Raw genomic sequence first — 26,974 nt, 5'->3', positions numbered from 1 at the left:
CACTGTGCCAGACACAATGGCTCCTGACATTTTGAAGTTAACAAATTAGTGGGGAAGACAGGTGATTCAAATAATCCAAAGCACATAAAATTATAACTATGCTATCAAAGGACAGAATAGAACTTGATGACAGGGAAGCCAGGACGGATGAGTAGGTCAAGACTGACTGTGTGTACTGTGGGGAGAGAGCAGGGTTTTGGACAGAGGCAAAAAGCATATATAGTGCCCTCTAGTAGGAAGTAGGAAGTAGGAGGAAACAGGATATGTTTGTGGAAAGGAAAAACTAGTATGGCTGGAGTACTGAGAACGAGGAGCACATGGTGGGAAATGAGGATGGTGGTCCTTTAGGGACAGACCATGCAAAGCCCTATGGACCATATTAAGAAGTATTGCCTTTATCGTAAAAGCAATGGGAAGTTTTAAGCAGGTCACTATAGTGTGAGGCACAAATATGAAGAATATGAAGGCAGAGCAGTGGCAAAGTAGACAGATGGAATCAGTTAAGAGGCTATTACAAAAGTTCAAGCAGGAGATCATGACAGCTTGACCACAATGGTGGCGAAGATGAAGAGAAAAGATCAGATCTGAGATTTATTAGGTCAAAGCAACTGAGTCTGCTAATATATTAATGTGGGAAAAGGAAAAATTTCCTATGGTTTCCAGCCTGGACAACTGGACAGATGGAGGTACCATTTACAGAGAAAGAGAACCTGGAAGAAGGCCATGTTTGAGAAGGGATTTTCATGACTTCAATACATTAGATATGGCCATGAATGACAGGGATTTGTTACTTTAGTCCCCCCGGGTAAGAGGAAAGGCAGGAAGGCAAAGGAAGTTTTACCTTTATATCAGCTCTGAGCTCAACCAATTGCTCCTCTGACATTCGAACAGCCACATCAGTCATCTTCTTTAAAAGTTCAGCTTTCTTTTGCCGGCTGAGCAAAATTTCCACTGTAGAGGAAAAAGGAATATGAATCTCATGTTGCTGCTAAACAGGATAAAGAGGAACTGGTAGTATAGGCCTTGCGGTATGTATTTGGACAGCCAAAGGCTTAGATGCCCACCCATCCGGAAAACAAAAATACCAAAGGTCCAGTTTCCACCTTCTGGAAGGTCTCTGAAAGCAGTTAAATGTTAAACATTTCTTATGAATCATAAAGACTCATAAGTAACTTGGTATTTCTCCTTCTTCTCTTCCAAGTTAAAAAAAAAAAATCAAGAAGCATATAAATTGAAACAGAAATATGCACACACAGTAAAAATTCACGTAGAAGTAATGGGTACAAAATGAAAAGTAAAAGTGTCCCTCCTACGTTTGATTTTGTAGTCCCCTCCTCCCCAAATAAAACCACTGTTAAGTTTCTTATGTAAACTTCCAAATACTTCCTGTGCATATGCCACATGTATATTTCCTTTTTTCCCTCCTCACAAATGGGAATATTTCCTATACATACTCCCTTCCTTTACCTTGGCTTTTTTCACTTCATGTAGGCTGAAGCTGATTCCATATTAAGACATTTGGCTCTCCCTCATTCTGTTTAACAGCTACCTAGTATTCTAATGTGTGAATATACCACAACTATTTACCAAGTTCCTTAATGATGGCTATTCAGATTGTTCCAACCTTTTAAAGGAGCCCTGGTGGCGCAGTGGTTAAGTGCTTGGTTGCTAATCAAAAGGTCAGAAGTTCGAACTCATCAGCCACTCCACAGGAGAAAGATGTGGCAATCTGCTTCTATAAAGATTACAGCCTTGGAAACCCTATGGAGAAGTTCTACTCTGTCCTACACGGTCACTATGAGTCAGAATTGACTTGATGGCAATGGGTTTTTTGGTTCAACCTTTAAAGAAGCACTTTCTTTGGCAAGCTCCCTGATGTACAACTCAGATCTTGCCATGGAGGAAAATGCACAATAAAGAATCTCCCACAGAGGGGTACTGACTAATTAGATAGTAGATAAAAGTTTCATTTTAGGTGAAGGGAAAGACAGTGCACAATACAGGAGAGGTCAACACAAATGGACTAAACCAAAACAAAGCAGTTTCTAAACTGAACACTTCAAAGGCCAGCATAGCAGGGGCGGGGGTTTGAGGACCATGGTTTCAGGGGACATCTGAGTCAACTGGCGTAACAAAATCTATTAAGAAAACATTCTGCATCCCACTTTGGAGAGTGGCGTCTGGGGTCTTAAACGCTAGCAAGCGGCCATCTAAGATGCATCAGTTGGTCTTAACCCACCTGGAACAAGGAAGAATGAAGAACACCAAAGACACAAAGTAATTATGAGCCTAAGAGTCAGAAAGGACCACATAAACCAGAGACTACATCATCCTGAGACCAGAAGAGCTAGATGGTGCCCGGCCACAACCGATGGCTGTCCTGACAGGGAACTCAACAGAGAACCCCTGAGGGATCAGGAGAGCAGTGGGATGCAGACCCCAAATTCTCATAAAAAGACCAGACTTAATGGTCAGACTGGGACTGTAGGGACCCTAGAGGCCATGGACCCCAGGCCTTCTGTTAGCCCAGCACAGGAACCATTCCGAAAGCCAACTCTTTAGACAGGGATTGGACTGGAATAGGGGACGGAAAACGACAGCGGTGAAGAACAAGCTTCTTGGATCAAGTGGACATATAAGACTATGTTGGCATCTCCTGTTTGGACCAGAGATGAGAGGGCAGAAGGGCTCAGAAACTGCCCGAATGGACACGAGGAGAGAGAGTGGAGGAAGTACTGTGCTAACTCATTAGAGGGAGAGCAATCAGGAGTGTATAGCATGGTGTGTATAAATTTTTGTATGAGAGACTGACCTGATTTGTAAACTTTCACTTAAAGCACAATAAAAATTAATTAAAAAAAAAAAAAATCTCCCAGAGAAGAGAGCCAAAGCCACAGAAGAAAACGGGCAAAGGAAATCCTTTCAGGAAACAGAACCAGGGACTGCCAGACGAACCATTCAAGGAACTTTTCCTACTGTATGGGTAGGGATTCTGCTATTCTTGTCCAGCAAGATTTGATTATTGCTACAGCCCAGTGACTGCTGCGTTTCCCACTTTTCCAAGTGGGAATTTTTGCTCTAATTATCTTCTTCCCTGTGCATGTGATGTTGGAAAAGGGGACATTTAACTTTTCTTTAAAAATAATTTATATTTTTTTTAGTTTATTGCACCAAGACCACAACACGCCATATTCAGACCTGACGGAAGATTTGAACATCACCTAGAAGTCCTGGAGTTTCAGCTGAACATTCTAACTAGAGGAACTTTGGAGTTGTCACTGAGTTGTTGTTGTCATTGTGTTCTCTTCTGGGAAAATGAGAGATATTGAATAGTGAAGGGGTAGATTGTAGCAAAGAGTGTCGGTCAACTGAATAGCTATTCTCCCCTTCTTTTTTAGTTGTCAGAAGTCCAACTTTGTTAGCTACCAATATGCTTAGGTAAAAGTCTGTATTTCCTGGCTTTGCTACAGATGAGATGGTCATATGATACAGTCTGGCCACTGAGCTACAAGCAGAGCTCACAGGGTAGGATTTACAGGAAAGCTCTTTAAAGGGATCTTACTTAGTCATTTTGTCTCTCCTCAGTTGGAGACTTAGGAGCTATTTTTTGACCATGAGCATATCCTAAGGATGGCTGGATAGAAGAATAGAAGAGCCTTCGCCCTTAAAGTCATCTTGGACATGTCTTGCCAGCCCTGGAATGCTTACCCTTGGACTTTTCATTTTATGAGAGAAAAATAAATTTATTTACTTCAGTCTGCCATATGTCATGAAACTCAATCCCTAAATAATATAGACTACTGTAACCTGAGAAATTAGCCAAATTTATTTTCAATTTGTTAGAAAAGATAGAATTTTCAAAGAGCTATATCAGTTATTTCAAAGAGCTGACTGTCTTTAGCAATTATTTAGCCTAACTGCCATGTATTTGCTATCCATGGGTTGCTCACACCCATATCAAGCATGGTTAATCAATTAGGACTACATAAAGTTTCTTAACTCCAAGGCCCAAACAGCTACAAATGATCTAATGGTCTGGGTCCAAGAGAAAATCTATTTTCTATTTGTATAAACTGCAGTTCCTTTAAGCTCTAGCATTCTAGGATTCTAAGACAAAATTACAGTTCTCGAAATGGAAAAAATATGTAAAGATTTCTACATATATCAAATAAATGAGAGAATCTAATTATGTAACTTAATTCTCTGACACTGAACAAGTCACATTTTTTCCCCAAAGAACCTATTTCATTTATGAAATAGAAAAAAAAATTTTCCTTTGATGTGAAGATCATATATGTTTAAATGTGAAAAAAACTCTGAACTATAAAGTAGTATGAACATACAAATTGTTTAATAAGCCTATAATGTATAAAAAAAGAAAAAGAACCATCTTTTTCAGTGTCATTGAGAACCGGGATTTTCAACACGGAGAAAGGAGACAGAGACACAAAACTGATGAAGTAAAACCCTATAGCTCTGAATTTGATCAAGTAAGACTGTCCATGAGTTGATAACTGGTTAAAGCTAGTTGATGGGATTCATTACATCTGCCTCTCTATTTTAAATGTTTGAGATTTTTTATAAAAAGTATATATTAAAAAGTACCTTCTTCTGAAAAGTAAGGGCTATGTCTTCCTACTAGTTTATTTCATCTGAACCTTCACCTTTAAAAAGAGGATACGCAGATACAACAAGGGACTGAGACTGTGTCAAATTTAGAATCTTCAGGATTTAACATTCAGCGCAAACGAAATCTCACCTCTGAAGAACAGAAGATGGCACCTCTGCTGAGTACTCAACATCTCAAGTTAAAATGGATCAAAACTGAACTCAGCTCTGGGCTTCAGTGGTGCCTCCTCTGGCCCGTGACCATAACACAATGATTTAGTTGTGAAACATCATCTTGGCCTGGCCCAGGATTTCTATTCTTACCAGTTTGAGGATAATTATAAACCAGGCACTCAACGCACGAAAGCAAAATCTGCTGCTGAAAAGCCCCAAATCAACGCCACTGTTCGAGGTGCAGTTCACATTTCCTTCTTGTCACGTAGCTAAGTATCTTTAACTTAATACTTAACAGAAATCACAAAAAATCAGATAATCTTGTCCATTTGTACAAAAACCGACAAATCACCCAAGTTAGACTCTATTCCTCCAGACTGTATTTTAATAAGCTTTCAAGGAACCCTAGTCATGGTATGCAGAGCCCTCAATTCACTGACTTTTTCCTCACCTACTGATAATGAATAATAAGTGAAGTCTGTTCCACCAGGAGAGAAGACAAAGAAAGTCCTAAGACAGGTAATGATAAGAATGTATGGACTCAATTGTAGGCAACCTGGGGGCACAACGGTTAAATGCTTGGCTGCTAACGAAAAGGCTGGCAGTTTAAACTGGCAATCTGTTCCCACAAAGATTAAGGCCTCGAGAACCATATGGGGCAGTTCTACTCTGTCACAAGGGGTTGCTATCACTAAAAAAATCAACTTGATGGTACCTAACAACAACGACACAGAAAAAACAAAACAAAATGGAACTGTTTAATCACTGGAGGGAAAAACAAAACAAAACTCAGACACCTGCAGCCTACTTTATTTTCCTAAGGTTGATGCTGTGGTTTCTAGAGTATGTGGTGGCAGACACCATGACACAGTCCCTTATACATTGAATTCCATGTTCAAAATACTAAAATTTGGAAATATTTTTTAAACAGGCTCTTGTAAAGTTATTCTGCCTGAAAGAATTCATATGCAGCATAGAATAACTTTTCAAGATAGTTTAACTCAATACATAAACTCTCATTGTGGCTCCTATTGTGGGGGGTGGGAGGTAGGTACCTACTACCTGGTAATAGTTTCAGAAGCTTTATTTAAAGATCACTCTTACTTGCTTCAGCTTTTACTTTGTCCATTTCAGCAAGCAATGCCACTTCCCGGTCCATTAAACTAGGAAAAGATGACAAAGGATAAAAAGGATTAATCAGAAACTCAAACCTGGGAACAGTACATTGTTAATAACGGAGAAAGACTTATAAGCTTGTTCACTAAAAGCACACTACAAAGTAAACACTGAAAAGACCAATGAAAATTGTATTGTCTCACCCTCAACAAAGAATAAGAATTTCTAGTAAATTAAATAGGCCTGATTCTCTTTTTTGTCTCTGTATTACGGTAGACCAGTAGCTAGAAAGTCAACAGCTGCGCATCAGTAGATGGCAGTAGCAAGCTATAAAACACATTTCTTAGTTATACTAAAGCAAAAGTCCTTGTGGAAATTAGCATGCACCTCGCATATTTTTTTATTTTATATTTTGGTCTAGAAAACTTGACAGCTTGGGTTCTAATGAATTTTCACCAGGCAATACCTCTGCTAGGGCACAGTAAATGTATCTGTGATTAGGATTTCTGTATCTTCAACATTTTACCACGGTTGCACCAGGTTCAGTGGCACTTTAGTCCTTAGAATGCAGAATAGTCAAAAGACATATACACACTGTGCTGGTTTCTGATAAACATTTAACAGTAATCTGAGGATAGAATCAAAGGTTTCTGGTAGGCTTTTTTACAGAAAAGGGACATTAAATGAGCAATCAGAATTTCCCCCACTGCAACTATAAACGGTTGGTAGGCATACAAAGCTTTACCACATCCTTCTGGAGCCCTGGTGGCTCAGTGGTTAAGAACTCAGCTGCTAACCGAAAGGTAAGCAGTTCAAATCCACCAGCCGCTCCTTGGAAACTCTATGGGGCATTTCTACTCTATCCTATAGAGTTGCTATGAGTCAGAGTCGACTCGACAGCAAGGGTTTTTTTTTTTTTTTTCTTGGTTTTATAAGAGTCTATTGCCTTCAAGGTAAAGGGACATAAGTTACCCTAGTATTCAATCTCTGGATGTAAATAATTTTCCTATCATATCAGTTTAGCTTGGTGGTGGGCAAACAAAACAAAAAAATTAAAAATAAAAAATTTTAATAACTGTACAAACATGAAATGCTCCAACTTTCTTCAAATTTGGAGTTCATTCTGATTTCTCTGTTTGAATGGGAATATAACTACAGGGTTAATAAAAAGTCCACCCTTATTTCTGGTGGTAAAAACAAACATTCATACGCCCCCCCCCCCAATTCAATACGTAGTTATGTTAGTACAAAGTAGTTAATATGGAAACTATAGTGTGAGATATACAAAAAACATAAGGCTGGGTCATTTCCTCAAGTAACAAAATTCTTTATAGGGAGGTGCCAGAGAAAGCAGGTTTGATATCACTGGGCATGATGCTAATAAGCAGACCTGTAACTAAAACAAATTTGGTTGGCATATTAATTCAAAAGCACCAGACTGAGGACACACAACTATTTGGGGGCAGCAATGCGTTCTGAAGAAAGCATTTCCCAAACCTCACCAACAACTGCTCCATTAAGAACTCTGGCAGCATTTTGGAATAACTAAAAGACAAAACAAAAACATAACTGGGACAGGAGCTGCCAGGCCTACGGTTTGACATTACCTCTCTTTTCCTGCTGAATTTGAATTATCTTAAGATGCAGGCACTGTGTCCACCAGATGACAAATTATTTGTCTCTGACAAAGCTTGTAAAATATTTATTAAAAGACTTCAGCAAACAAGTAAGCTTTTTGCGGCCTATAATCTTTATTATGAAGGGTAGAATGGCACATGACACTTTCAGCAAGGAAAAAAAAATCCACATCATCATAATCAGACTTTTTGTTGCAGTATGAGCTAGTATATTGTGATGGTACTCTTTTCCCGCCCCGTGATAATGACTAGCATCCATTTAAATAACTTTGTCTCTTGATTGACTCATTTGGTGATGACAGAAAATGCATATGGCAGTGCATGGACAACCATGTGACCCCTCCATTAGAAAAATACTTTATATTTTCATGGCAAAAAAAAAACACAGAAAGGCAGTAAGCACTTCTGTATCTTTTGGTTTGTTGTTTGCCATGTTGCCATTTATTGACAATGTCTAATGAAAAAAAATTTTTTTTTTCTTTTTTTAATGAGAGGTCTGTGATGGCAGTCCAGCATTAAACAAAAGAATTTACTGGTTAACTGCAACTGTCCGGACATCTTCTCAGAGAAAAGCCTGATGAACATTTGTAATTTTCCATTAATCTTTTCGTAAGTCTTTAAAATACAAAAATGAATAAATGTTAAAATGTAATCACTTTTTTATTAAAAGTACATCACATAATGGTATTATGATTGTGTAAAAGAATGTTCTTGTTTTGAGGTCATTCATCCTAAAGCATTTAGGGGTGACATGTTATGTCTACAACTTCTAAATGGTTTCACCAAAACACCCAAGAGCAAAATACATTGATCATTGTATTATCCTTTAACTTTTCTGTGGTCTTGAAAGTTTTCATAATAACTTTGTTGAGGAAATACGTATATCACAAAATAAACAGAGAAGGCAGGAAGGGTTCAAAAGTGGAAAACAGGCCAGAAGTAAGGATAAATAGCACAAGCATTTTTTACAATTAAAAAAATAATTTACTCTAATACAACTTTCTAACAAAGGGCAATGTAAGCTAAAATTTCCCATGTGTTCCTGAGCTAAACAGTGGTCCCACTATGGATCTACTGCCACGAGATTCAAAAGTACCTGGGGTTTGAGGTAATAGTTTTTAGATGCCGTGGCCGCAAGCAACGCATCCTCTCAGAGAGTGATGAAAGGCTCATTCAGATTGTCAGACTTCCGGTTACCTTGCTCACTCCAATACCTGAGAGGGTACCATGCTTTTAACTGTTCTCTCAAGGCTTTTTTGAATGGAAATAAGCTGTAATAAGCATCTGGTAACTGGATTTTGAAACTGCTCTATCTAACGACATTCAGCTACATATTATTGGGAGCTTGTTTGGAAAGAAACTAGTTCTTACTAAGCCTGGGCTTTATACAGTGTTGAGAATTTCTAAATCTTTTCTTCAATCAGGAAAGATGGTTTTGGATGACTGGTCATTATTACTAAGGAAAAAGACTGGTACCTGTCTGGATGTTCTGGATTTCCTTTCCTTTTTCCCAGGACTTTTTACCACCTTAACATTTGCTCAGTTTACTTTAAAGTTTTTATGTAATTCAGTTGCTCAGGATAGTGTTTCTGCAGCATTACCACCCACATCGCTATGATATACTGTGTCTCTGCATCATTTGAAGCAAGCCCTTAATTTATTTTAATATACAGTTTACTGATTTTAGCTCTTGCCTTCAGAAATTTGTTGGCACCTAAAAACTATTAGTTATCATTTCTTCATTGTTCTTGCATTAGAAAACAAAGTTATAATGAAAACAAAACTCGAGAAATTCACAGCCAGTTACTTCAAAACATAATTTGATAAACCACTCAATAATGTTCTTAGAAAACATTTATACTTGATTTTATTTGCTAAAAACCTAAAACTTATTTATCATCACTTCACTAGCCAATCAAGGCAGAGACCCAAGCAAAGCCAACGAAAACACTCTCTTTTCTTTGAAGACTTTCCTCTTACCGTATAAAATAACCAAGAAAAAGAAATGTTGAAAGTTTTTATTAGCAGAGAATTAATGATGCTTTCTGTGTTTTATAAAACTCCATACTCCTGGCACTGGCCTTGATGGATTACAGTACACCCATCTGGGCTCAGGGCAAAAACAAAAAACTCTCATTAGGTAGCCAGATCATTATACTGGGTTGAACAACTGGGGCACAAAACTGAATTAAAAGAATTAGCTTGTTAAATCAACTTTGGATACTATGAAAATTTTGATGGGTCCTTCTTTTTTTTCTTTGTCAAGAGTACTTTACAAAGCATGTCAACATGTGATTTCATGTTTCAAGGGTTTGAAATGGCTTTTAAGAAGTCAGAATGTGAACATAAGCCACGTTTCTTATGGGACAGGCCGTCAATAGAATAACCCCGCTTTCTGTTCCTTTCCAATTGTCAATAGTACCTCAATTCTAAACTAATCCTAGAGACCATATGACTTGTGATCATATGGTATAATCTGTTTAGAAAAAACAACCATTAGCAATCTAGATTATGAAGAAGTATGCTGTTTGAGTTTTTAGTTTGTAACGAAAAATGGCTGAAGCATTAAGCACACATAGCAAGCAGCTGACTAGATCCTCACCTGAAACCATGATTTGCTTTTTTGAATTCTCCCTCTGAAACAATTACACTAAGTGTCTAAGCTCCAAAACAAGGGAGACGTGTGGACAAGGGAGGTAAGGACTGAAGAATGAAAGCGAAAAGTGATACCTGATGAGACACAGAAAATGGAACCATGGTATAATGGAACAATGTCACTTAACACACAGTAAAACTTTGGGCAAATGATTTTTTTCTGTGCCCATTTTTGTCCATCTATAAAGTGAACGTAACACAAGTGATACTGTTATACAGATTAGAGACACTGTACATAAAAGCTTCTGATATACAATAAAAGCTCAATAAATGGCAGTGATTACTATTTTAATTTCTATACACATCTTGATTTCTTAGTTTCAGCAAAATATTTATCTAGTAAAATGCCTTCATTTTAGCTCTGATAAAGCATTATCCATTCCAAATTCATTGTCTAGAAATGCATAAATAAATCTGTACACACACTAACACAGTATAGTTACACAGATAAATCAAAGATAATTTTAAGTGAAGAGAATATATTACAAAATTACACTCTCACTATGCTTACAACTATCAAGAACATGTATACATATGGAGGAAACCCTGGTGGCGCAGTGATTAAGTACTATAGTTGCTAACCATAAGGGTCGGAAGTTCAAATCCACCAGGTGCTCCTTGGAAACTCTGTGGGGCAGTTCTACTCTGTCCTATAGGGTCGCTATGAGTTGGAATCGACTTGACGGCACTGGGTTTGGTTTGGTTTTTTTTTATGCATATAGATAAGGGATACAAGGGAATACAGAGAATAAAAATTATATGTAAAGGTGGCAGAATTATATGCTTTTTATTTCTATTTATTTAAAAGGAAAGCTAAGTGTGTAGCCTACCCTATATTTCTCACCAGGACATGATATGACAACCTTTGAAAGTAGTTCATATACTCCAGCTTCATGTTCTGCACCACAGCATGGTTCTTAATGGCCTTAAACTTAAGTCAACCAACAATTCCAACAATGTAAGTCAGACAAATTTCATTAATAAAAGTTAACTTGGCTATAGAGATGATTATTACTGAATCACCAATGAGAACCGATTTTAAGTTTTATATAGTATTGGCAGTCTTCTGATTTCACCTTCCATAGGTATGTGTCAGCTTTAGTTATCTGTACAATTCCCCAAGTGCCCTGTCAAGGGTAATGTAATCCCACTGCTGCAAAACTGCTGGAACCCTTTGCTCTTCTTTTACACTCTAACCAACAGAAAAATGGCTTCCTAAATGATATTAACCCTGGTTTGGTGCCAAATGGAGTTAGCTCACCTGCCAATCATGTCTTGAAGTAGTAACTACAAGGGGCATTGAAATAAAGTGGTTTAAAAACCCATTCAGCCTGAGAGAAAGGCTTTACACCAGCAGGAAAGGGCAGGTAACGTCCTTCCTCAAGTTAAATTGACCTGGTTGCTATGCCTGTTAATCAAACCTAAATACACAGTTCCCAGGCAGGAAACCATTTCATTTGTCATTTATTAAAGGAGGTTCCCCCTGGCTGGGTTCCAAGTCAGCCGGAACTCACAAATCTCTCTCACGGAACTGTGTTTCCTGGTTCAAACTGGTTCTGAATGGAATCAGATCCTGTGGCTAAGTAATCATTAAGCTGAACAATTATGGAGACCAGAGGCTTATCAAGGCAAAGCTGTGCTAACCTACACTTAGATCTTTATTCTTTCCAAATACGCCAACAATGTCTGCTATGATAATAATCCAGGCCAAATGGCAATGATACTTGCCGCCAGAGGCCTGGAAAGAGGACAAATCACTTTTCTAGAAAAATTTCCAGGAGAAGTTAGAGCTTAGCTTAAGGCAAATTTTGGAAAATTAGTTAGACTTACGTAAGTCCAGAGGTATAGGAGAGTTTATCAGGCTGGGAAAGTGGAATCAGCAAATACATGGAAGAATAAATATGAATGCTAACTTCTGAGACAGTAAGTAACCTGGCTGAAATATTGTGTGTAGGAAAAATGAGAAAAAGTGATGCTGTACACACACTAACACAGTATAGATAGTTATACAGATAAAAGTTTCTAGTTATAAAACCTGAAAGGTGGAACTTGGGATTTGGGACAAAGTATGGGTAGAGTACTAGATAAATTATCCACCCTAAAAGCACTTTTTGGTTAGCATGATTTACTGGCTCTTCTATGCTTTGCAGATTAAAAAGGTAGGAGTCAACAACTTTTTAGAGGCATTATTCTGTATCTTCATTAATTCACTCTCTATTAAATTCCCAAGAATAGAAGAACTGAGGCTACTCCTACTCCCCTCCATCTCCTGTCTGCTGTGGTACAGAGTGACTAGGCCAAGCGCGTGGACAGAGACACAGTTAGTTGAGTACGGCATAAGCGAACAGTCCATAGACAGGCAAGAAAATGGATGGTTGGAAGAAGAGTGGTGTAGGTTCTCTTTACTCATGGATACTGCCTCTCTTATTTCAGATGCAGGCAGGTCTTACAAATAAGCAGAGTAATAAAGTCCTAAATCCCCAAACATCAACCCAGACGCTTGTCTTCCCATCATTTTAATTACTTTGGTCTTTAAGGCTATTCCATTTTCAAAAAATTTCCTTATAAAATACAAATACCTCCCAGAAAGAAGTAACAGTTTAAGTATCAGTTAACACCTTATTATCTACTAGTTAAAACAGCTTTGGTGTTCTAGGAAGTATTAGAATATATTTCTCTAAAAAAAAACAAACAAAAAAATTCCATAATCAAATATATTTGAGAAACTGCACAGTAGAGGTCCCTCTTAGAGATTCAAAATGTACATTAACATTAAAAAGGCATTGAGAAGTCTTGTGGTAAAAATTTAAAAAGTATTTTCAAGCCTCTTTAACTATTAAACCCTCACTTCCTCCAAAGAACATATATTAATATATTTTAAGAAGTATTCTATAGGAGACAGTTTGAGAAATGCAAAATTAAAACAAATCAATGTTTAATAATAGGGCACAGAAGAGGTTATTGGGGTAGGCTACATAAATAAGAATAAAAGTTGGTAGAAAAGCAAAGACAGATTTTTTTCTACTTTATAATTTTGTTCAAAAGTAGCATGTCATTTGTTATAGCTCCTGGTTTAAAAGACAGCCTCTAATGTAAGGGTGTATAATCTCTTTTGTAATTATTTGTCCCTTTCCAAATGATATTAACCACAGGCCCATTTCTAGAGCCCTGTGAGTTCTCTGGAACCCCTGGTGGCATAGTGGTTAAGAGCTCAGCTGCTAACCAAAAGGTTGGTAGTTCAAATCCAGCAGGTGCTCCTTGGAAACCCTATGGGGCAGTTCTACTCTGTCCTATAGGGTTGCTTTGAGTTGGAATCAACTTGACAGCAATGGGTTTTTTGGTTTTGATGAGTTCTCTGTACCACTCTTCCCCACACTGTGACCAAAAAAAGTAGAATGAAGAGAAAGCTAAATATACTGTAGGATTTTTAAGTTTCCCCTCACTAAGTAGAGTACTTAGGAACTGGGAATTAAAGAACTTGCTGAATGATGGAGTATCTTTATAAATGAGCATTTTTGTGCTACTGATATCAAATGCAACTTAACTTACCAGCTCTGCAATTCAGCAAAAGCTTGTTTCATTTTCTTAATGGAAGCATCCATCTCTTCTTTAACTACAACTCGATATCGTGCAAGAGACACTGTGCAGCGCTGGAGATCTTTTACAGATTTTTCAATATTGGAACCTTGGAAAAAACCCCAAAGATTAACAGAAAAAGAAGCATAAGTAACTTGAAAATTTGATTTGTATGTCTAAGCATGAAAAGTAACAAATGCTGTGTGGGCAAAGAATGTTTCCTAAATGGTTATCCCCTACCCCTGCAACAAAAAAACTGATATTTTCATAGATTAAAAAAAAAAGTATTCTGGCCAAGATGGAGTAATATGAACAGGATCTATCCTCTTGCCTTAAACTAAAAAAACAAACAACAACAAAAAAAATGGATAAAATATTCAAAACAATGGTTTTCAGATAATGGACAATAGGCAGTGCTTTTTCCCTGAGAAAAAGGAAGCAAAAGAAGTGAGGCCTATGATTGCCCCAACTTACTGCCTGGACAGAGTAATGCAGGGAGGAGAAATCCCAGACTGAGCCTGGAGGTCGGCAGTCTCCCTTAGTTGGGAGGACAGAAGTAAGAATTCAGGGAGGCCAAGGTGGCTAGAATTCTTAGGCCAGAGTACTAGAGAGGAAGAAACTAAAGATGAGAGAGTTCCAGAGATCTACAGAAGATTTTGAATATTGATTAGCATGTGTGTGAGGAAACTATCCATGACAGGGAAAAAAACATGGGAAGGAGTAGGTGGGACAATCCCCAGAGTTCACCCAAGCCTGGAACAGTTCATATTCACACCAGCCAGAGTAGAAAAATGTCACAACACATGGAGCACCAGGTAGAGTACTTGGAAAGGTATCAATTCAGTAATCAAGCAAATTAGTGCTAGACTTAAGAGTGTCCAAGGCTCACCTAACAAAGCTTAAAAGCAAGCCTACAAGTAATTTAACTGAGTCCCAGAACAAAGCACAAGAATATTTAAGGAGATACAAAAATACATAGCAACCAATGATGCAAAATTCACAATGTCTGACATCCAATAAAAAATTACCAGGCATAGAAAGAAGCAGAAAAATATGATTCATAATGAAGAGAAAAATCAATCAATGAAAACAGATGACAGAATTAAGCAGATAAGGGCATTAGAACAGTTACTGTAATCAGATACCATACATATTCAAGAAGGTAAGGGAAAGCATGAGCATTTTAAGGAGACACATGGAAGATATTTTTAAAAGACCCAAATCAAACTTCTCAAGATGAAAAAAAGCCAGTGTCTGAAACGAAAAATATACTGCATGGGAGTGATTAACAGCAGATCAGGCACTATAAGAAAAAAAAACAAAAAAAAACCAGATAACTTGAAGAAACTGTCTAAAATGAAGTAAACAGAGAGAGAAAACAGACTTAAAAAATCCTATCTGAACAGCTACCAAATTTTCAAAACTCCCTAAATGACAGGATTTAATAGAGTATAATTTGGCACGTGTATACTACAAAACTGAAAAAGTTCTCTCTACATAGTACAATTTGATGCATTATATGTAGGTCACACAACTTTGCAGATAGAGATGAAATATATTTACCTACCTAAAACATTTTAACCAGTTACCAAGAGTTCCATTAACTTTTCTAAATTAACCAATATAGGAGGAATCATGGGTCTAAAAAGTTTATAATTGGCCAACACAGATTTTTAACTTATTTAAATTCATCTCAGCTTGATTTTTTAGAGTCTACCTAAAAGCTTTCAAGCCTTATGCCTACATGCTGTTGTTGTGTGCTGTTGAGTCAATTCCGACTCATAGCAACCTCTTATGACAGAGTAAAACTGCTCCATAGGGTGTCTTAGGCTATAATTGTTACGGGAGCAGATTGCCAGGTCTTTCCTCCAGTGGAGTGGCTGGTGGGTTCTAACTACCAATATTTCGGCTAGCAGCTGAGTGCTTAACCACTGCGCCATTGGGGTTCCTTTATGCTTACGCACCCCTCTTTACTTCTGTTTGACTGAATATTCCGAAATAAGAAACAATGTAGGTATAGCACAGTCTATCCCATTACTGTGCTCCTAATTAACGTAAGGAAAATCCCATTAAAGCCAGCGATTAAGCGGCACAGGCTTACTGATCTGGAACAAGCTGAGGGTTATGGTAGAATGGTAAAAAACAAAAGTCTTGCTAACAGAAGGAAAGTTCAACATGTGTGGAATAAATGACTCAAGGAGCTACAGGTTACAAGTGTCCTTTACGTTTCTATATTTCATTTATTCAGCATAGTGAACCACCATGCTTAGATACATAATACTCAGAGGGGCTGTTACCTCTGTTTAATTATTGACTGTTTATTTAAATGATTATCATTTTTTTTAAAAAGGCAAAGAGCTAAGAGCAGTCGATACTAAATAATTACTTCAGAGAAAATCTACTTTAAAGCTAGAGTCTGTCAGATGTCAGTTAAAAGCATGAAACTGTGAAGAGGAGTGAAAATATTTCTTTAAAATGTCATGTCAAAGATGGTAGGTTTTTTTTTACTGTTGAGTCAATCAGGAAATAAAAACGAAGGAAACAGCATAAAAGCACTGCAGTAAAGCAAATAAAGGACATAGGTTAACGTTGGCAGATAAGTCATCCTGGCCAGTAGAGTTTGACTTTAACTCACAAAAAGAATCCCTGTCACCCTAACAAGACTGCACACCATCTAAACCGCTGTCAGTCTCCCGAACTGGGTAGTCCCTGCCTGGAAAACAGATAAAGTGTCACCTACTGCCCTTCCGAAACCTTATCTATGGGAAAAGAGATAATTTGCCTTCTTTGGCTAAAACACAGATTTTTAGTTTTCTCTCAAGAGTGGGGCTCTGATTTACCTAGCTTTTTGTTGGTGGAGGAGAGTGGAACATCTTCCATCCCCAGAATTGAAAACTGAGCTCCTGTGGTGGGTCTTGAGAAAGATCTGGCAGCATTCCTGGATTGTTGAGAATTCTGAGTTGAGTGCATAGCCAAAGACTTAGGCTCAAAATCTGAGATCCCATTTTCCAGCATGGATCCTGCCAAAGAGAGAACAGTATTTTAGAGCACTATTTAAGGGTAAATCAATCAAGCAGTTTTATGTATACACAAAACAGGTAAAAATTTTCTTGGCAAAACCATGACTCTTTAACTGCTGTTAACAAAATCACCTGACAAAACAGAACAAAGAATGGAATCATCTGGGTGTGGCTATCAGACACTTCTAGCTTAGTTGGCCCTGGGCAGGCACCAAGAAAGGAAGGAACACGAATCTGTGTTAGCCTATCTCTAAATAGACTAGCTCATTCTCCACTACTCTGGTACAAAGAAGTGAAGAGAGTCAACACCACCAACTTAGGCTAACTTCTGTAAGTTATGCTGAGGAAAAGAGAGTTTTGCACTGACCCAGGAAAGGAAGTTTTAAAAGCTTCAGGGAATAGAAAGGGCAAAGAGTTAGGATATGAGAGGAAAGCTAGCTCAAAAAAAAAAAAAAAAAAAGATGGAATCCATGGCTATCATGGGTTTGTTTGAGATCAATGTAAGTGTAATATTTTTCTCTAAGCCTAAGTCTCTAAGATTTATGAACAGATCAATAAAAGAACATCTAAGAAGCACAGCATAATTCTTAAATTGGCATTGCATTTATAAATACAGCAGCAGCAGGGCAAGGGGAATCAGATTAATAAATAAATAATTCGTAAAACTATTTTAAAAGAGAGACATTCCAGTATCTTCCCAGTCCTCAACAAAATGGTTAATAAAACAAACCAAAAAACTGTACAAGACACAGGTTTAGAACTAACACTAATCCTAACTTTTTACTAGAAAACAAACATGGGACCATAAAAGCCAAAAGTCTAGCTCTCATGTAAGCCAAGGTTATAGTTATTATTACATAATTCCTCACTGTATTGGGCCTTAGAATAGTAGTAATAATAATATCAATATCACTATCCTCCTCCTTCTCAATAAGTTTACATTTTTTTTAACATCTTAACTTCATCTTCTGTAGTATCTAAATACTAAGGTAACCAATGGAACAGAATTAAGAATCCAGAAATAAACCCACACATCTGTGGTCAACTGATTTTTGACAAGGGTACTAAGTCCATTTGATGGGGAAAGAAGAGTCTCTTCAATAAACAGTGTTGGAAAAGCCGGATTTCCACATGCAGAAAAAAGAAACAGGATCCATGCCTCACACCATACACAAAACAAATTCAAAATGGATTAAGCACTTAAATGTATAAACCAAAACCATAAAATTCTTAGAAGAAAATGCAGGGGCAATGCTTTTGGGCCTAGCTCTTAACAATGGATTATCTAATATAATAACAAAAGTACAAACAGCAAAAGGTAAAATAAACAAATGAGACCTCATAAAAATTAAAAACTTTTGTTCATCAAAACACTTTATCAAAAAAGTGAAAAGACAAGCTACCAACTGGGAGAATATCTTCAGAAACTATATATCCGATGAGTCTAATAACCAATATATACATTAAACTTTGACAACTTAACAACAAAAAGACAAATAACTCAATTATAAAATGGACAAAGGACTTGAATAGACATTTCACCAAAGACAACATTCAAATAACCACCAAACACACGAAAAGATGCTTAACATCATTAGCCATTAGAGAAATGCAAATCAAAACCACAATGAGATAACATTTCATTCCCACTAGGATGGTTAAGATAAAACAAACCAACAAACCAAAAAACTCTAGAAAATAGCAAACTTTGGCAAGAATGTGGGGATATTGAAACTCTTATCCACTGTTGGTGGGCAAGCAAAATGGTACAGCCATTGTGGAAAACAGTGTCAGTTTCTCAAAAAACTAAAAATAGAACTACCATATGACCTTGCAATTCCACTCCTGGCTATATAACCAAAAGACTTGAAAGTTGAGATTCAAACAGAAACTTGGACACCAATGTTCACTGTGGCACTATTCACAATAGCCAAAAGGTAGAAACAACCCAAATGCTCATCAACAGATGAATGGATAAACGAAATGTGGTACATACATACAATGGAATACTACTCAACCTGTAGGAGAAATGACGTCTTGATACAATACAGATGGAGCCTGAAGACATTATGCTGATGAAACAAGTCAATCACAAAAGGACAAGTATTGTATGACCTCACTTATATAAAAAGACAATAACAGGCAAATGCACAGAGATCAACATTAATTAGTGGTTTCCAGGGGCAGGAGACAGGTTAACAGTGATGGAAAAATCACATTAAGGATAGGGTTGCACAGCTGATTACTGTTAATTGCTGTCAAGTTGTACATCTGTAAAAAGTTGAACTGGCAAAGGTTGTGTGATAGTTATATTTATAACAACAACCAAAATAAAAAAGAGTAGCTGCTGAGACTGCTCAAGTACAAACACCTCATGAGATGTGGTTCTTTGGTTTGGAGGTTTAGGGTCATGATTTCACGAGACATGCAAGTTAATCAGCCGAGTAACATGCTTAGTGCTTCTGTTCTACCTCCTAGTTCACTGTGTAGTGCCTGAGTCTTACAAGCTTGCAAGTGGCCATCCAAGGCACAACAATTGGTCTCTATTTGCCTGGAGCAACAGATCAATAAGGAGAATCAGGAATAGGGGGAGGATATGGAATATGTGCCTAATTGCCTCCACAAACAACTGTCTCCTTTGCCATGAGACTCTAAGAACTGGATGGCGCCCGGCTACCATTACTGAATATTTTGATCGAAGATTCTAGAGAAGAATCCTGATCACATGGGAGGAAATGAAGAACAGAATTTCAAATTCTCATGGAATCCAGATTTTCTGGAGCCATGGGGGCTGGATGAACCCCTGAAACTACTGCCTGAGATAATCTTTAAACCTTAAACCAAAAATATCCCCTGAAGTCTTATTAAAACCAAACAATAGCTTAGCTTAACTAGTAAAAAAAAGTCTGCCCTGAGCATTATGCTCCTTTAAGAACTATCTATATGGGATCGATAGTAACTGGAAAGGTTAGACAGGAATCTTAGGGGACAGTGAGTTTATCTTAATGGGGGAGAAACAACTCAGAAAAGGAGGGTGAGAATGGTTGCACAACTTGAATGTAATCAATGTCACTGAATTGTCCAGGTAGAAATGGTTGAATTGGTGTATGTTTTGCTGTTTGTATTTTCAACAATGGAAACAAAATTTTAAAAAATACTGAATTAAAAAAAAATTTTTAAAGGGTACTTCTGTTTTATGAGTTCAGAAGATTTCCACAAGTCTACTTAAGACTAAAGTTAAAATATGAGATGATGGAATGAAAATTTTACTTTTCTAGCAAAATGTGACTCTTTTACAGAAAACTAAAAACTTGAAAGATCAATTAGATTTAATTTACTGATTGCTTTTTCACCTAGGAGGCCTCTGTATTTTTCAACTGAACGCAACTTTTAAAACCTGTTAATAAACTCACCTGTTCTATCCTGTGTCTGGATATCTGGTGTGGCAGGCTCAGGGTCCTCCAATTCTCTGGCATCTACTGAAAGTGTCTCCAAGCCTTCACTGAGCGAGTCCACGGACTCAGTATCATTGACGGCACCATTGATGTGGTAACCATTAACACCACCTTTCTCTGAGGAAGGTGCTGACTGTTCCTCTTGAATGGAAGCCAATTTACTGGAATCTGGGATACTGTTACTTGCTTCTGCTGCAGGTTTTGGTTTGCTTTTCTTCTTTTTGTTCTAAGGGTTATTAAAGATTTGAAAAGAAAAAAAGATCCCCAACAACCCAGAAGAGTAAACTCTAGACACCCAAAGCAACCAATTTACTGATTTCTTGTATGCACTTGAAATAACTGTGTGTAAAATCTTATACATTAGATAAATTCAAACACAAAAATGTGAAAAAATGCCTGCCTGACAAAAACTACCATAGGCAAAATCAAAAGATAAATGACAAAATGTAAAAAAAAAAAGTGCAACTTATTTTCAAACAAAGAGCTAAGTATATATAGACCTCTAACAAAAAACAAACAAAACACTAACTCAGTAGAAAGATGGTATAGAATATAAACAAATGGAATGAAGTACAACCTTAGTCTAATAAGAGACATATAAATTAAAACCGTACTGCAATATCAGTATTAGATTAGCAAAGGCCAAAAAGTCTGATAGCACTGTGGGGTTGAGCGTGCGGGGAAACAGACATTCTTATATATCGCTAGTGGGAGTGTAAACTGGTACTGTCTATGGCAATCTATTAATACTTACCAAAATTACAAATGCACATATCCTTTGACCAATAATTCTACTTCTAGGAATTTATCCTACAGTGATACTAACATAAATGTAAAATGATATATGTACAAGGTTATTCACTGCGATATTGTTAATAATGGCAAAGGACTCAAAATGCTGATAACAGGGTTAAACAAGTACACCCAAACAGCAAGATAACAATGCATTCATAAAAAAACAACAGGAAAGTTCTTTATATGCTGATGCTGAATAAGCTCCAAGATCTATTACAGAAAAAAAAGAGGAGGCAAAGAAGAGACTATATATATTCATATTTGCTTATATATGCATACAATGTCCCAGAAGACATATAAGAAATTGGTAATACTGTCTGCCTCTGGAGTAGGGAACCAAATAGCTGGGGAATAGGGATGGGATAAAGACATTTCAGTTATTAACTTTTGAACCTTTTGAATTTTGAACCATGTGAATGTATTACCAATACAAACAATAAAAATAAATCTGCAGCTCTACGGGCAACGATTAATTTTATTTCTTAGGCTAGACTGATATGACTGTATTGATTTTTCCTCAGGCCCTTCTATGGCCCTCTCTAGCAGAAGCACCCTCTAGATATAATCACACAGCTCTCATTTATCTTTCTCTTAAATACCCTCTCCCAGATGAAATAGGTAAGCTTTCATATCATTCTCTCATGTATGTAACAACTACCCCAGTAACTGCTCACAGTTACAGCTTAATGGACTAATTCTGACAGCTAAGTGGACTGGATTTGGGCATTCAGGACTGCCGAACTGAAGCTGTTTTTCTTTCTCCAAATTTTAAGAAATTTGTGTCTCCAGCACACATAACCTTCCAGCTTTGTGCCTATTTTAGATCACTAATAACTTATAATTCTGAGCCAATAAATTAAGAAACTGATATTCTCCAGAGCACACACAGCTATCTGCGTTAGGGTAAAGCAGCAGGAAAAAGTTAGGCAAATATTCAAAGTTAGAGGTACAAGAGCTTCAGGGGAATCTAGTAGTATTAGGTCCTCCGTGGAAAAAATTCTCAAGGGCCACTGAGGCCAAGGCTGGTTTGATCAAGATCTGATGGGCCTCCTAATGAAGTGATTTAGAGTCACTGAGAAAGCACACCAGCACTGATAATATAGGAAAAGCAGATCTTAAACAGATATACATGGTAATATATTTCATAGAGAAACTTGATTAAAGTCCATACTTTGAGCACTTCCTAAAGGGGCTAGATTTAGGGTAGAGTTGTGGGAAGCATTCTGAGACCAGATAGTATCCTTTGGGGAAGGAATTTTGGTTTTAGGTGGATAAAAAGGGAATGAGAACTAATAATGTTAGGCATTGTACTTGTATTTGTTAGTATTATTTTCCTATTTTAGAGATGAGCAAATTAAGTCATACTACGGTTGAATAATACTCCAGGTTTACAGAGCCAGAAAGTAGAGGAACAGGGTATAAATACAGTTCTGACTGACTCCAAGACCAAGCGCCTTCTACCTCCTTGAGCTGGAACATCAGACCACTCCGCAAAGGACCTAACAGCTATAGAGGCAAAGCCCCCCTTTGCGCTTTCTGTCAATGCTCATTAACATCAGGAACTACATCACAGCGAATAAAGAACAGCTGTCTGAAGTGTTTTAACAGATCCATGATATGAATGACACTGAAAACCACTGGTCAAGGTAACTTTCTCTAGAGGAGCTCTCCTTTCCTCGACATGTTCTCTTGTTTCACTCCTGCCTGATATTAATATACCCTCAGCCACCGCACCACGGCCAAGTCATTCTGTACCTGCCTTAAATCACATGGAAAAGATTGTGTGGCACTCTATATTAGACACAGCTGTGTTATCAATGTCACAGGAGACATTTTTTAACAGTAACCTGAAGATGTGTACATAAATCATTTCTTTCGAATATTTTGGCAGAGCCTGAATTTTGAATAATACAAACATAAACATCATGCTTTTAAATTTAATTCACTTTTACCTTTTTCTTGCCTGTTACTGTCCATTCTTTGAGTACTTCACTGGCGCTACCTGAAAGAGAAATCAATTGCAGATTTTCTCTCCTACCACATATACCTAGTCAAGCAGGAATTAGTGTCTCTGCATTTTCTAATTGCTGGAGGATTTCCAAAGCTCCTAACAGGAAACGTTAAGGTTCAAGTCTCTGAGCTAATGTAAGGAAGATAACTACATCACGCCTACCTTTTGGAGTATCTTCCTATTCTGATCTCCCTACACCACGTAATTTCCTCCGCAAATTCTTCCAAAAAGAGACTAATGTAGTATGGCCATTTTGAAGATTCTTTTATTTATACATCTTGGACTGAATAAAAGGTAACTGGTTTTACCCAAGTGTGCCATCCCCTCTCCTCCGAAGATTACACACTACCTTGGCTATACTGTTTTGGAAAAAGCTGCACATCTTACACTGTCCAAGAGCCAAATACTAACATTATAAAGAAAGTAGATGAAGATGAGGAAAAACCTTATGGTGTTTGGGCCTGTTTACCACTGTGTAATAAGAATTAACCTCACCCAAAGAGAGGTCTGGCCTTTGCCCTCACTTCCTGGGACGTGATCGCTAGGAAGAGTACCTTACCTTTGTTTATCTGAGGGCCTTAGCCACTGGACTGTCTAACAACGTGATTTATGATGGGGGCTTTGGGCTATGCAGTATACACTTTACCTCTGGAGGGGCTAGAGACTAAAGGTCAGCCAGATGGGCAGTCAACCATGGAGCCCCAATAAACTCTGGACACCAAGCCTCAGGTACATTTTCCTGGTTGGCAATACTCCAGGTGTGTTTTCACACATCGATACCAGGAACGTAACGTGTCTATGACCCACAGGGAAAGGACAATGGAAGCTCCCCATTTGGGACTTTTCCTGGACTCTGCCCTATATGCTTCTTCCTTTGGGTGACTTTAATCTGTATGCTTTTATTATAATAAACCATAACCATGAGCATAACAGCTTTCTGTGAGGCCTTCTAGTGAATTATTGAACGTAAGAGTGGTCTTGGGTACTCCCAAATTTGCAATTGGTGTCAGACAGAGAAAGTGGCCCTGTGTGGGCTGGACTGCCTCAAACTCTGCAATCCTATACTGGCAAATTCAGGAAAATGGAAATAAGGAGCCCTAATCTGATGTCACTGTTCAGTGATGCAATGGCCTCAAGTAAAGTTTTCCTTAAACAAGTTATGTGGAAAGAAGTTCATAAAACATTTCTCAACTCTATAAACTCGAAGGTTTGACTAGGCCCACTATTCTCCTATATGTCAGATAAGGGAAACTTAAACCCACATTTGAGTCACTTGCCAGAGCCAAACTAAATGGTATTAGTTCCTGGAAAAAAATACCAAGTCCCTATATTTGTGATCTGCTGCTGGGCCACTGAATCACTGCTTTGTCATTACGAGTCTCTTAAATTCTCATCTAACCCAATTCCAATCAAGTTTCTCATGCCCTGGCCACAAGATTTCTTCTTAAACATTATTAGAGAACATTCTGAATAGAAAGACGAAATTTTCTCTTGTCTCTTATTCCAGATACTATATAGTTTATGAATGAATTGCTTCTAGGGCTGAAAGAGGTACCTTACATAAGAAAAATGTCACAGTATGTTTTATTTTCATGGGGTCTGCTATATCATCTGTGAAACACTGAATTGCTAAGTGAATGTTATAAAATTCTGAAACAAGCTCTATTAGAACAAACTTACCAAAAAAAAAAAAAAAAAAACTGAGCTAGGATTACCTTCCATGAATGCTTGTACGGTTTTGTCCACACAATTATCAAAGTGCTGCAAGACGAGAATGATTTCATTGTTGCTCTTATTGGGAACTATTGCTCGAACTGCATTTATCTGGAAAAGATGATGGGGTCATTTAATTCTAACATCATTAGGTCACCTGGCAGTTGAGGTCTACCAGAGAATAAGAGTGACGTTTCATTCTCAACAGTATGTATGGCTCTTCAGCGTCAGTAGGAGTACATACAACCATCTCACCGGGAATGATTAACAGGTGAGTGATAACAGCACATGAGAAATTAATTTCAAAACTTACAAAAGCCTTATACTAGATTTTATCTCAAGAAAGGGCAGTATAATTTAGGTATTAGGTATTCATTTAACATCAGTATTTCCTCATTTTATCATGAAGGGGGAAATTTTAATGAACCACAAACAACTTAGATTTTTATACAGTGTTTTTAAAAATATTTTTACTTTATATCATTTAATTGTATAACAGCTCTATAAAGTTAATTTACAGAGATAATCTGAATTATTATAAACTATTCCAGGTACACAAAACGTAACACCCACTATACAACACCTAGTTAAAGGAAAAAAAAAGATGGTATTGAAGCCCCCATGAACCCTTCGTAAATCTCATGTCCCTCCTTCCCACCTCAGAGATTTCTATCCTGAATTTTGTATTTGTCATTTCCATACATGTTTTTGTATTTGAATGATATATGTCTGTTTCTAAATAATACATAGTATTGTTTTACATTACATAAAAAATACCATAATGTACATGTCTATTTTCAATTTGCTTTTTTTCACATAACATTGTTTTTAAGATTCTTTCCATGTTGACAGACACATCTCATGTTCATTTATTTTAACTGCTACATAGTATTTCCACTGTATGAATATACTCAATTTATTCATTCCTCAGTTGATGGGTACTTATATTGTTTCTAATTTTTGGTTATTATGAACAATGTTGCAATGAACATTCTTATGTCATTTGCTGCTGAATCCCCAATGACTAACATAATACTTATGACATAGTAAGCGGTAAAAGAAAACTGTGGTGAATAGATATCTTCTATGAACACTATCAGAATGTCTTTACTGTATACAAAACCTAGTAGAATTCCTGAATAGTAGAACATCTACATCTTCATTAGATACTGTCAAATTGTTCTTCAAAGTAGATATGCTAATTTTGTTAGATTTATTCCTAAGGTATTTTTTGAGATTAAAAAGTAACTTCCAATAATTGCATATTCTGCTTTCATTTTGTATATCAATCTTATACTCAGCAATCTTGATGAACCTTTATGAGTCCTAACAATTGGTTGCTTTCTTGGATTTTCTATGTACATAATTGTATTGTCTAAAAATAATGGCATTTTTTCCAATTCTTATGATTTTTATTACTTGTCTTATCATACAATGTAAAAATGGCTGTTTCCAAGAAACCTTGGTTCTTTTTGATGGGAAACGGTAGTTAAAAGCCAAGATCTGGGAGCTAGGTGTGCTCATTGCTACTGGTGAGTCATGTTTCTAAGTCCTTTCAGTGGTTAAAGCTAGAATTTTTTTTTTTTCTAGAAATCATGACTTCATACTGACATTTCCAATCGAAATGTAATATTAAAAAGCTTTTTCTTATCTGATTTAAACATGTATTTATTTTCACCAAAAGTTCCAGTTCCTAAAAACAATCAATGTGATCCATCACATAAATAAAACAAAAGACAAGAACCACATGATCTTATCAACTGATGCAGAAAAGGCATTTGACAAAGTCCAACACCCATTCGTAATAAAAATTCTCAGCAAGATAGGAATACAAAGGAAATTCCTCAACATAATAAAGGGTATCTATTATACAAAGCCAATAGCCAACATCATCCTAAATGGAGAGCTGAAAGCATTCCCCTTGAAAAGAGGAACCAGACAAGGATGCCCTTCATCACCACTCCTACTCAACATTGTGCAGGAGGTCCTAGCCAGAGCAATTAGGCTAGAAAAAGAAATAAAGGGTATCAAAACTGGGAAGGAAGAAGTAAAACTACCCCTATTTGCAGATGATATGATCTTATATACAGAAAACCCTGAAGAATCCACAAGAAAACTATTGGTAGTAATAGAAGATTTCAGCAAGGTATCAGGATACAAGATAGAGATACAAAAATCAGTTGGATTCCTCTACACCAACAAAAAGAACTTTGA

At 37.1% G+C, this 26,974-nt stretch overlaps 1 protein-coding gene across 2 annotated transcripts in view; it reads right to left on the bottom strand.

Moving 5' to 3' along the window:
* The window catches only part of SPATS2 (spermatogenesis associated serine rich 2), a 162,278-nt gene that overhangs the window by 9,667 nt on the left and 125,637 nt on the right, over nucleotides 1–26,974 (bottom strand). For both annotated transcript variants that reach the window (XM_049883031.1, XM_049883030.1), the window contains 7 exons: nucleotides 24,763–24,871; nucleotides 22,989–23,038; nucleotides 20,200–20,467; nucleotides 16,607–16,786; nucleotides 13,740–13,875; nucleotides 5,887–5,945; nucleotides 842–951 (listed from right to left, as the gene is read on the bottom strand). In XM_049883031.1, the coding sequence (XP_049738988.1) occupies nucleotides 842–951; nucleotides 5,887–5,945; nucleotides 13,740–13,875; nucleotides 16,607–16,786; nucleotides 20,200–20,467; nucleotides 22,989–23,038; nucleotides 24,763–24,871 (912 nt within the window). The remainder of the gene's footprint in view (nucleotides 1–841; nucleotides 952–5,886; nucleotides 5,946–13,739; nucleotides 13,876–16,606; nucleotides 16,787–20,199; nucleotides 20,468–22,988; nucleotides 23,039–24,762; nucleotides 24,872–26,974) is intronic.

The sequence above is a fragment of the Elephas maximus genome, chromosome 4 (assembly GCF_024166365.1).
Source record: "Elephas maximus indicus isolate mEleMax1 chromosome 4, mEleMax1 primary haplotype, whole genome shotgun sequence".
Classification (NCBI taxonomy): domain Eukaryota; kingdom Metazoa; phylum Chordata; class Mammalia; order Proboscidea; family Elephantidae; genus Elephas; species Elephas maximus.
The sequence above is the reverse complement of the archived record's forward strand: the minus strand, read 5'-3'. Positions and strand labels throughout refer to the sequence as shown.